We start from the raw sequence: 13,068 nt of genomic DNA, 5'->3' as shown, positions 1-13,068 counted from the left end.
ATCCTAAAGACACAGGCACAGATAATCCTAAGTAGACCATTAGTTCATGTTGAGGCTCTGGAATGCCTTATTAATATTTACTTCCAGATATCTATTTTGATTAGGCCATCACTAAAAGGGATTTGACTTCCAGAGCCTTTTCACACTGATGAAAGGGAAGTGAGGCAGCACCAGGAAGCAGAATGAGCACTGGATTAAGAAAAAGGAAAAAGGAAATGCAAGTTACATTTCTAGCTCTGCCAATAATTTGGGGGAAGTTACTTCCTCCCTCTAGGCCTTGATTCCTCAACTGCAAAATGAGAGGTTTCACTAAGTGGTTTCTAGGGTCATCGTGAGCCTGTGAGTTGAAGTTAGTTCTACTATATGCTTCGTGGTAGAAAAAAGCAATCCAAATATACTACAGATCATTCAGAGAGATTTAACCACAGGCAACTTGAAGAAACTATAAACATTCCCTCATACACTCAAGGCAGAAAACTATTCTAATAGTAATACAAAATTGGAACCTGGTAAAAATGCAGATGTACAAATATACCATGAAGATTTAATGAAGGTTTACATGAGAAATGTTACCAAGAATCTGCTTGCTTACTACAGGGGGGAAAGAAAAAAAGACTCACAAGACATGATGTACAAAACGTTCTGAAGTCCAGACAGCCAGTCTCTGCAAGGGTGATGATATTCTGAAAGGCATGAAATTTGACCTTATGATTACGTGTTACTAGGGAATGTATAATGCATGTTATAGACCATTCTCCCAGCTCTCTCTCCAAACTGAGGCAGCCAGAAAAGCAATCTGGAATACCTGCCACCAAATCATCGTATACCTGAAAATAATGTGACTTTTCAAGGCTGCATTTTCAAGCACAGCCAATAAATTAGAAAGCACAAAATTATACCTCCCCATCTCTCCGTGAATGGCAAGCATCCCCTACTTATAATCTGTTAGAGAAAAAGACATACACATATATACACTTATAAAAAAGAAACAAAACTCATCAGTAGACATCAGAACTGATGGTTATAAGCACCATGGCTTATCTTTCAGGAACACTGGATAGAGGTAACACAAACAACGATACTCTCCCCGACTCCTAAGCATTCACAAGCAAAGGAAGCCATGCAGGTCAACTGACAGCTTCACATCTGAGGAAGAGAAGGGCATCTCTTGTCAGTGAGGACTCCCCCCTTGCCCCTGCCTACTTACTCTCCATGTATTAAATTGGGAGAACTTAAGCTAAATGATCATTATCTATATGTTACTGTGAAGAAACCGAGATCAGGTTTGCTGACAGAAATTACATTTGAAAAAGTCTTGGTGGGTATGACTTTAAGAGAAAATAAAAATATTTTTTAAGATTTTTACATAAATAAACAAAAGCACGACCTGGAGAAATCTCAACTTTGTTGATTTATGTCACAGCTATTACTTGCCAGCACTAGAGATGCAGCCATGACGAACACCAACATTGCTATGAACTTCTTATTTAAAAAAAAAAATTAAAAAGGGAACATTGTAAAGAAAGCTCACCGTTTTCCTTTCTTCTTCAGAAGCTTTAGTAAAGCCTGGATCAGTTGCCCAAGTCTTGTAGAAAAAGTAGAGGAAGCCTATTATGCTGAGAAGGAAAGCAAAATAGAAAGGGGTGCCTGCTTGATGTGAAAGCCACGTTAAGGAATGTATCAACTTCCACTAAGAACGGTATGATTATGACATAAGCAAATTCCATCACTGGTGCCTGAAAATCTCTCTGCATTCTATCCTCACTTTCCGTTACATATACATATCCCTGCCCCCAGACCTGGCCCCATCCTCTGTTCTACAGGAATTTGCTCATAGTTGCTAGTAATTAATCCCTCCCGATTAGTTGACACTCATGAAATATTGATAGGAATAATTGTAATGTATGAGGAATATCCTGAGGACTGAAAAACATTTCAGATCCAAATAAGTTAATCTCTCATGGTGTAACTATAGCTCTCTTGTAAGTATCAAAAAGAATATTTATTGATCATTTAAACAAAATCAAAGAAACAAACCCCTTGATTCAGAGATTCCAACTAAAAATATTTCTTTATATATTAGATAAATGCTTGCAAAAATTTCCTAATTGAAAGTTTAACAATGAATCCCTGTGATGTATTAGGTTGTATTAATTTAGAAATACACAAAAAAATTGGCTCTCTGTGCAAGGTAATTACAAATCAAATGCTATTTTGGGAAAGGAACATATTATAGACACATTAAGATAAAAAGTATTTCAAGGATAAACATTACCCATTTTGAAATGATACAAATTCCTTGTATAAAAAGCAAAATTTTGCTCTAGGGAAAGATGAATGAAGGTGCACCAAGTAATTAGCCAATACACCAGTAGTAAACCATTTCTCCTTGCCCAATTTAAATCATCATCGACATGGTAACTGTATCTGCCTTCGAAGGTATTATCAAGCTTTTTAAAAAGATTTTATTTATTTCAAGGGAGAGAGAGAGAGAGAGTGAGTAAGCACTAGTTGGGGGTGGAGGGAGGAGGGCAGAGGGAGTGGGAGAAGCAGACTCCTGGGTGAGCAGGAAGCCTGACACAGGGCTCGATCCCAGAACCCTGAGATCATGACCTGAGCTGAAGGCAGACACTTAGCCAAATGAGCCACCCAGGCACCCCTCAAGCTGTCCTGTGCCAAACTTTGGAGTGGAAAAGATGGCCATAAAATAGACTCTAACCCTTGCTATTTAAAGTGTGGTCCATAGACCCATAGCAATGGCTTTCCCTGGGAGCTTGTTAGAGAGGCACTTGAGCTTCAGACCTCAGCCCAGATTTGCAGGATCAGACTCTGGATTTTAACTAGATCCTTAAGGGGTCCACATGCACAGAACAGTTCGAGAAGCACTGCTCCAACCCACAAAAACCGCAGCAACCACATCTGGTTGAGGTAGGCAGGAACAAACCTTGGTGGTTAAACGTATCCATTTGTCTACAGAAGTGCCTGGCTTTAAAAAAGAGATAGAATCTGGAAGAGTTGTGCGAAATGGAATTCCAAAAAATAAAGTTTACTTAGAATGAATTAACAGCATTGTTTCAGAGTACGTAAGTCAAGACCTTTAGTTACAGAAACACATCCTGCTTTCTTCCCACTGAACTTTGATCGGCACACATGACACATCCTCAAAAACACATTCAGCTGAAGCGTATGATTCCGCATATGGACCTGACTGAACTCTGGGCTCCTATTCTGAATAACTTTCAGAACAAATCGCAGGAGAATCACTGGAGCCTCTCTCTCCAAGTAAAATGAATGCATTCTATCCCCTCACATAAAAGCCAAATGTTCCTTGCTTCCATGCCCTTGCTTTGTGTGGTTCATTAACCTCAAATGCTCCCCACCGTCCCCAGCTACTTCCAGAAGCACACTTTGAGGATGTCCAAGCCCTAACTGCCTTCGAGACCTAACACACTCTCCTTCCCCTTGAAGGTCTTTCTTGATCGCCTACAGAGAAGAATTCTTGCCCTTCCCTGAATCTAAAGATGCCTGTTCTGTGGTACTCAGACCTTATACACACCTCAGCCTCGTCAGTTAGCCGGTGACTCTTTGCAGTTAAAAAGTCTTTCAATATGGAAATGAAATTTGCCTTTCTGTAACTTGGGACTGTTTTTCATTCCTTAGATCTTTTAGCTCTACACTACAGATCTACACTATAGCTGTCCTTCGATCTATACCCTACAGAAGCTTACTCCTCCTTTGTTCAATACAGTTTTATTCAATGTCCATTCCATACAATGCATTGGCTTCCAAGTGATAGACTTCCGAACACGTGACACCGGATGGCAGCACTCACACCTCCAGGATAAGCAGCAACCTTGTTCCTTGTTCAGCAACAGTCTCCTGGTCATGTTCTGCTTTACGCTCCTGTTTGTCCATTTCTCTCTCAAAAGAACAGAATTCAAAACAGAGCAGACACACTTCAGGGTTGTCCTGACCAGTGCTAGGGACAGTGCGACTGCTGTTGTCCTTTGCGGGGACACTCACGTCCTTGTACTATTTATTACTGGAGAATACAGCTGCTTCCTTGGCAGCTAGATCACTCCCTACATGGGGCTTTTAGTCAAAGCTCTTACTCTTTAACCTGATCTGAAGCTGCATCACTCCTTCCGCAACAAGCCAGAGGTATAGACATAACATTTTGTACGTCACCATTTCTGGTTCTTAATCTCACCTCCAAATGCATCAGTAAGGTCCTACTTTTTCCATTTGATCCTGCTTCATAAAAGCCATATACATTAATGCTGAACATATAAAAGGCACCAAAAGGAAGTGATCTTCTGAGGAACAAACCTAGAGCTTCCCTTAAAATTAATTTCAACATGCAGCCTTCCACACAGATTTTATTCATAAGAGTAATTAATAATGACGTAAGTATTATTTAGAAAATGCCGATTACGCAATGGGGTCAGCATTTTACAGACATCACAGTACAGTAATCCTTGCAGCCATCCTATGAACTTGGTACTCTTATCCTTCAGGAATTTTTTTAATGGCAAAACTGAGACTCAGAGAAATTAAATAACGTGCCCAATGGTACATGACGAGTCAGAAAAAGAACCAAACTCAAACTCATTCTGACTGATTCAGAAGACAGTACTCCTTCCACAGCGCCCCAGACACTTTCCCATAATAGACTGTGAGAGGGGACACTCCCTCACAATCCAGACTTGGCAATCTGAGACAAGATCAGTCTAACTAGTCAGGATGGGTCTTTACAAGGTAGCACAGTCAAGTCATACCCAGAGCAGTTTCAAACAGCATTTAACATTCAGCTCTCAAAACACTGATCTGACGGCGAAGTCTGCCACCTACTGACTGACACTCACCAGTAGCAGGTTCACAGGGGCATGTGGATCAAAGGGCTTTCGGCGGCACAGGCAAGGAAAATATCCCATCCTGTCCACTCTGACATCCTAAGAATCTGTCTAGCTTTGGAAATCAATTCTTCTGATTAATGGCATCGTCACAGATGGTGACTGCTTGTAAGGAAACTCACCTGAATACTAAGTTCTGTAGTTGAGACTCTCAAAACTACAGTGGAGCCACATTCTTATTGATATTACTTCAGCAAAGTTGAAATAATTCAATATAAACAGTATCTCACTTTTTCTGCCAAAAGCGAAATACTGTGAATTGCTCAAATTTTAAAAATTCATCAAGAAACACAAGTTTAAAACTGTGTTTACTCTACCACTACTTGGGCTGTTAAGCAAAAATGCCAGCCACCCCTTAGAATGATGTCAATTATCCTTGAATATACCAGCCTTGGGATTTCTCCAAGTGATTCTGGGTGTATACTGTGCTATTGTTTAATACGCTCATTACTTATAATGTATTTTTATATTACATAATATCATCCAAGCCTCCATTAAGCAGTGGTCATGAGGCTAGTGCTTACAAAGCTGCCCCCACATTAGTAATCATGAGACAAAGGCTATATGTAATAACCTCTTTGATAAAAGCCAAATGAACTCCACGGTATGCTGTACCACTCATTTACATTAAAGGAATCTGAAGAATATTAGAGATAAGGCTCAGAAACAAAAAGCATCATTGAAGTATAAACATACTATGATGAAAGGAAACGTATGCACACTGAGAACTCATCTGCCTCTCTCGTTTCACATTGATTCCCATGGAAAAAATATTCCTCAATTGAGTATATGCATCTCTCTCATGAACACCATTCTTTCTTTTCAAAGATGCCATTACCAGAAAGAGACAACACAGAAGCTGAGGGAGTATGTTTATAGGTACATTTCTATCTACCACATTCCTTCTTCCCCTACCCTATAAAGAAAGCAAGGTTATAATGGCTTCCTAGTCTCTGCAGGGGAAATAGGAACCTGGAAAGAGGTGGGAAGATAAAAATCAGACAAAAATACCTCCCTCCTACTGGGAGCTATAAATAGCTGTAAACCAGGAAGTATGCCCTATCCCCACTTCTACGTGACTAGGCTCAGTCAACCCCAAGAGCACAACACACCTCCCAAGCTGGCCTTGGCCTGAGCCCAGTTCCTCAACAGATAAACCTATTCCTTAGAGGAGTTCTTTTGGTTTGAAAACAGCTGCCATCCGTTAGCAGGCCATGAAAGAATTAAGTGCGCTGTGACCAGCATTTTTAAAAAGGAAATAGAACATCATAAAGTAACAAAATTTCAGAGTAAAGCACATATCGGGAGTATCAATTTTCTGTTTCACGTACATTTTGGGTGGCAATGTAAATGTATTTTTAGTGTGGATTGAGAATCACGGCTATAGACAGCAACACTGTGCTGACCACAGCTGAGGAGGACACGTTTCCCCAAATACCCCTCCCGTACAGGCCATCTTGATACCCAGAAGATTTATTAATCAACTGTCACTGCCAACCAAGTTAAAAGAACCATCTGACCTTGAAGAGAGTATCTCAAGGCAATACAACAAATGTTTATGGGTCCAAGTAAAATAATAATTCATTCTACTGTTTCTTTCCTGTGAGTAATGAATTCTAGACCCCTACCGGTTCCATGGTGTGCTCTAAGATTATTTCCAGAACTGAGAAGATTTTCAACACTAAACCTCGTCAACCAGAATAATTAAAATGACTACAAATAGGAGTTGCATTCCCTGGATCTCTCCTATTATCTAAATTTCTAACTAGCATTACTACTGTTGAAAGGCAAAATGAGATAAATATTTAAATTTCAGCTTTAAGGATATGAGGAAAGAATAAGATGAACCAAGTCACAAATATCCAAAAAATGGAACTTAGCAGGAAGACCGTTGGTAAGTATATGAAGCTCTTATACCCGACCAAGAACCTAAAAGAGAAAGGGAAATACACAGAATATTAGTGAAAACAAGTATGGTCCATATTAATTTTAGTTCTACGTCCCCTTAAATAACAGTAATAGTAACAATCCCCTCAAGTAACGGCAGCAGCAACGGCTTTCAGCACCCAGCGCTTCCAGTGTGAAGCTTCCCACCCAGTAACTGAGCATTTGCCGCCACCTCACCCCATTTTCCATGAGAAAAGTAAAGCAGAGATGCACGTTCCAGTTCTTGTAACTAACTTCTACAGTATTTCATTCCCCATAACTTTCTATTTGCAATGATTCTTCCGTTCTATTGTGACGTATCATACGTGTATTTCTTTTTGGCATCAAATGTTCCAAAATGCAAAAACTGTAAATACTTGGGCAATTCACCTTCATGTTTAACATGCTTCCTTCTGGAGGACAGGAGCATATTTTTAAAAACAAAACAGATGCACACAACCCTAAGCGGTTTCATCCCACAACCAGCCTGAGAGGCAGACAGGCCACGTAAAAAGATCTATAAAGGCTAAAAGTGGCACCAGTGGTCAGAACGCAAACCCTCCTGCTTGGGTAACAGGCAACGTGGAAGGCTACATATCACTTACTCAACTGTCGCTACTGGGGTTTCAAAAGAAAAAAAAAAAATCTGTCTTTTGTGTTAAATACTCAATATACTAAATCCGTGCATGAACAGAGTTTACCTGGATCTGTTTTACAATGTTATACCAGGAAAAAACAATGGTTGATGACAGGTAGGAAAAGGACTTTTTAAAAAGCGATCAAGATCATGAGCACCATCATGATAAAATATTTCAGAAAAACTGAAGATCCCAAACTTCAGGCACATAAAATGCTGCCAGAGTAGACCAAACAGAGCCCACGGATCCTCCGCAGCCTGACCTGAGCTTCCGCAGCGCAAATGTGTTTGATGTTTGACTGAATTAAGCAGTGCAGTGAACTACCTGATTTGTAAGTCTGCGACCATGACCTGCCTTCTTATAACAGGCACCACAGAGCAGCCTGGATTGATAAGCAACTGGCCCTGGAGCCGGAATCGTAGTAGAAGTTTGCAGCTGCCTAAGCTCCATGAAACTGGGTCTCTACAGAAGGGTAAGTCGGAAATAAAAGCAGGATGGATAAAGGTGCCATATGCATTTGTCTCCCATTTGACCTGTGTCCATATGCCAAGCCTAGCTTATGAAGCCCTCGACACACTGTCAGCAGAAACAAGAGTTTCATATGATTTTTGCACACTGTTAGTTTCTACCAGAACAGATGAAATCTCAAATGCTCCTATCCTAGGTGAGTAGATACTGCCAGGTCTGGCTTTCTCTCTGAAAAAGCCAAAGCGAAAACAAAAACCCCAAAGCAATGACTGAGATGCCTGGTGATTTGGCTTAAAATGTCTTTGGCAATGGAGTCAATCTAATTAGTGGAAAATGAATAAATATCTCTAAGTTACAAGTTTTCTGAATAACAGGCAATTTTAGGCATTCTGTTATTTTTCAGAAATGTAAGTTTTTACTTTGCATTTATATTCTAATTAATTCCCCACCAATTGTCCTGCTCTTGCATGACCAAGAGTAAGCTTCCTCTAATACTTTGTTTTTTCTTATGACTCAAGTGGCTCATGCTTATTCCGGAAAACGCTGGCAAGCAAAAAAGGGCATAGGAATACTGAACACCACACTCTGAAGAGAGCAACACTGTATTTCCTTTTAGATCCTTTTCTATGGATCATCATCATTACATTTTTCTTTCATTCACTAAGTGAAAATATTGAGCAGGAGAAACAAGTTTCCTATTTATAGGGGCCTTAACACTCCAGGAAACGGTGATGAAGTGCTATGAAGGAAATCAAACAGTGATGCAGAGGGTTAGTCAGGGACAGCCTAAGGAAGTGACCCTGCTCTACAACAATATGTACTGGAACACTTCAGACAAAGACAGAAGCAAGAGCCAAGGCCCAGGGCTGGGGGGGGAGGCTGGGCATGAGCTCAACAATGTGTTCTAGAAACAGAAAGAAGGTAGAAGAGCAAAGAAGGGAAGAGAGGAAAGAGATGAAATCAGAGGGGAGATTGAATCACATAATACCTCACAGGCAAGGAGTCTGGATTTTATTTTGAAGACACAGAAAAGGAACCAGAGGGCTTTAAGCAAGGAGAAAAGGCAGAAAATAATTTATTTGCCTTTTTAAAAGACCGCACTGATTGCTAAATGGGGATGAACTATAAAGGGATAAGAGCTGAAGTAAGACCAGATAGGGACGTCGGTGTGGGGTGCCGGTCGTGGAGATGGAGAGAACAAACTGGACAAAGGGCAGGAAGGACTTGGTGATGAGCTGGTGGGAAGGGAAGAATCGAAGATGAAAGTAATCCAAGGATGACACTCATTATTCACACAGGGAACCGGGTGCCATTTTACTGAAAAATGGAAGTGAGAAAAGACTGGGGTTATTGAGTGATGTGTGTCAGCCATGGTTCTAACCACTGTATATACATTAACTGTGAAGCAAGGATTGTCACAATTATTATCCACATTTTGTAGATGAACAAAGTGAGGCGTGGAGAGGTAAAGCAACTTAATCAATGTCAGAATGTTGTGTGGTAAAGCCTGACTTGAACCCAGGCAACCTGACTCTTAACCATGACTATATATAATAATGCATAATATTTTCCTAAAAACAGAACCATACCATAGCTACTATTTTAACTATAATTTAGCTACTAATTTCCTACTATTTAATTCGGTTGTTTCAACTATAAAGCATTAAGAGCAAAAACAATGAGCTTAAAATGAGTTTAGATTAAGGAAAAAACATTTCTGGAAAAATGGGCAAAAATGTTTCAGGATATAAAAACAGTTACAAAAATCTTCTCATTATTTACCCAAATCAACAATTCAAAAAGTGAGCTAGGACCTTTATTTTCCACCAACTGCCAATTCAATCAGATTATTGGGTTGACCAATTTGCTTTTAGCTAAATAATATACTATCGAAGCCCTTCCCTCCCACCACCCCTGAAGAATTTTCTGTGTGGTAAGTAACATTCATAGCTCAATAAAAACCTATGATTCTAGCTGATCAACAAGAGAAATAAGCAATCAAATGGAAATGCAATAACCAGCCTTGCAAAGACTAATATACACACCTTGGAAGCAAAGATGTCAGAAAAAACAATGTTAATAGAAGACATCCTTTTAAAAGCCAAGAATCTGAATTGAAGTCCAGTATGTATCCAACAGCCCACATGGTAATCACAGAAAGCATCAGCAGCAGGAAGAGCTATTAAGAGATTGAGAATTTTAGAACCTTATGGATTTTACATCCTAAGTTTCTAACAATGATTAGAAAAACAAAAGAACTACTTCCTAAATGTATAACAATTAATACAATAGCAGAATACAGAGTTTTTTCTTTGAAATTGCTGATTGATAAATATGAAGTCTGAGAAACCACAAATCTTGGAAACAATCTTTTAAAAGACTTAAATGTTATAAAATATTGCTTAAACATGTTTTCTTTCGCTTTCTTCCCCTCTAAGAAATGGTGGTCTTTTAGAAAAGTGTTAATGAGAGCTGACATTTTTAAAAATAATTTCTTTCTAACAGTAACTACAGGTCAGAAAGCATAAAGCAAAACAAAGGAACCACACAAAAATCAATACACCCAAGACTCAATGAGGAGAGTACAGGAGTTCCAGCCTGGACACCAGATGGTGCCATCCCCTAATAAAGAAGGTCAGAGGGAACAAGCCTGCAGAAAAGATGATAGTTTAGGGCATGTGGAATTTCAGATGCCTGTGGGCATCTAGGAGATACCCAAGAGGCAGATAGGAAAAGCAGGTCTATCACCCAGGAGAACATTTTGTACTCATCAGTATATAGGCTGGAAAGCCAGGAATGAACAACATCCCAAGGATGTACAAGGAAAGGGGCAGAATCTTGACCAACACAAACATTTAAGGGGGAAAAAGCTAAGTTTACAGAGGTAACCAAGAAAAGAGTGACTGGTGTGACCAGAAAGGCAGGATGAAAACCAAGAGAAAGGTCCCATGAAGCCAGAGAAGAGAGTTTTAAGAAAGGAGTAGTTCTCAGTTGTCAAGTGACATACGGAGGACAAAGACTGAAATAAATCCTCAGGATGCTAATCCTTCAGGTCTATTGGTTCAGTCTATGAACCCACAGTGCAGGTGACTGTCTGTGGCACCGAAGCCGGGCATCACACTGCTGCAATACGGTCCCCTAACTGCAATACATGTGACCTTTGTAACAGCAAAGGGAGAAACTATACTCTGCCCTATTTTCTTCAATTTTTACCTCTCTAAGTATTGTGGGGATGAACAGTTTCCAATGCTATCAAATCTTTAAAATCCTAAATCTAGGAGTTCCTGGGTGGCTCAGTCATTAAGTGTCTGCCTTCAGCTCACGTCATGATCCCAGGGTCCTGGGATTGAGCCCCGCGTCAGGCTCCCTGCTCAGCAGGAAGCCTGCTTCTCCCTCTCCCACTTCCCCTGCTTATGTTCCCTCTCTCACTGTCTGTCTCTCTCTGTCAAATAAATAAATAAAATCTTTCTTAATAAATAAATAAATAAATAAAAATAAAATCTTATATCAAATTTGCATGGCAACATAAAACTAGCAAGTTTAGATTTTTTAAAACGTAGTAAACTTAGAATCTACAGGCAACATAATCTCAGAATAAAAATATGAATTAAATACGGATCTCAAATTTTAACCCCAGACATTAACACTCATAGATGAGCCACAGTATTTATTCACTCAATAACTATTCCAGTGCATACTGTATGCTGGGCACTGTTCTAGGTACTTGGGACATATCACGACTTAAGGCCTTTCTCCCATGGAGCTTAAATTCAGCAGGAGATGACAAGAAAAATGTACTAAGTGATTTAACAGTACGTAAAAGCTGGATCACATAGAGCCTTATAAGTCACGGTAAGGACTTTGGCTTTTATTCCGGGACACAGAGGGAGGTATCACAGGATTCCGAGCAGAGGAATGACAGGACCTGCCCTACATTTCAAAAGATTCATCTGCCTGCTCCGTTGACAATGGACTGCAGGTGAGTGGGGCAAGGAGATGTGAGACAACTGCAATAATCCGAATGGAAGATAATGGTGGCTGGGCCAAAATCCACCGGTGGAACGGTGAGAAGGGTCAGACTCTGGAAATACACTGAGGACAGAATTAGCCAGTATGTTTTGCTACTGGACTAGATACATGGTGTGACAGAGAAAAGGCAAAAATGGCTGGGAGGCCGGAGTTGCCACCTACTAAGAAGGGAAAGGCTGTGGATGGAATACTTAGGGAGGAGTGGGGCAAAGATCAGGAGTTCAGTTTTGGATATGTTATGCTGGAGCTGCCTATCAGACACTGAACTGGGTCATTCAAGTAGGTAATTTGATAGAGGAGTCTGGAAAGATCTGAACTAGAGATAACTTTGGAAGCGGTCAACATATACATGGCATTTAAAGCCATGGAAGTGCACTGGGGGTGCCTGGGTGGCTCAGTTGGGGAGTCTGTTTCTCCCTCTTTTTCTGCCCCTTCTTCTCATTCATGCTCTTTTTCTCCCTCTCTCAAATAAATAAATAAAACCTTAAAAAAAAAAAAAGGAATAAAGCCATGGAAGTGTATGAAATCACCAAGGGAATGAATGGATTAAAAAAGAGGTCCAAGAACAAAATCCTGGGGCACCCTACCAATACCGGGTAGGAGAGAAGCAGAGGGGCTGGCAAAGGATACTGAGGAGTGACAGTTACTCTCGCCCTCCATACATCTGAATGCAAAATTGGTGCGGTATTTGTGATGACCCTCTGCATAGAAATCTGGTGCCCGTGAATTTAGAATCGATATGAGGGTATAATTACTAATCATTATTAGATAAGATGATGCCATCTGTCTTATTTGAAAACATTAAAAAAGTAGAATCAACTCAATATCTCATTTTAACAATTTGAATTATATTCACTAATATGACTTAGATTTTGGGGGCCATTCACAAGAACAAGCTGAACTTCCTAATTTTCTCTATCAATTAAGTTTAGAAGAACATCACTCAGAACTGCCAACTTACACCAAGAGTAAACTCGGGGCACATCTGTAGAAATTCCAGATGTTTTCATTTTGTGAGGAGCCATCATATGCTTGAAGTCTGCAACACTTATTTTTAAAGTCTAACTCCTCTGTGTTGAATGCTACTATTTCCT

The 13,068-nt window shown here is 40.0% G+C and overlaps 1 protein-coding gene across 2 annotated transcripts in view; it reads right to left on the bottom strand.

Moving 5' to 3' along the window:
• ZDHHC13 (zinc finger DHHC-type palmitoyltransferase 13) overlaps nucleotides 1-13,068 on the bottom strand; it is a 54,450-nt gene that overhangs the window by 13,087 nt on the left and 28,295 nt on the right. For both annotated transcript variants that reach the window (XM_047692611.1, XM_047692612.1), the window contains exons 9-12: nucleotides 9,991-10,124; nucleotides 6,742-6,842; nucleotides 1,532-1,656; nucleotides 621-683 (exon numbers count right to left, since the gene is read on the bottom strand). In XM_047692611.1, coding sequence (XP_047548567.1) covers nucleotides 621-683; nucleotides 1,532-1,656; nucleotides 6,742-6,842; nucleotides 9,991-10,124 — 423 coding nt within the window. The remainder of the gene's footprint in view (nucleotides 1-620; nucleotides 684-1,531; nucleotides 1,657-6,741; nucleotides 6,843-9,990; nucleotides 10,125-13,068) is intronic.

Source organism: Lutra lutra, chromosome 10 (assembly GCF_902655055.1).
Source record: "Lutra lutra chromosome 10, mLutLut1.2, whole genome shotgun sequence".
NCBI classification, from domain to species: domain Eukaryota; kingdom Metazoa; phylum Chordata; class Mammalia; order Carnivora; family Mustelidae; genus Lutra; species Lutra lutra.
Note: the sequence above shows the minus strand (reverse complement) of the source record. Positions and strands in the feature narration are given on the sequence as shown.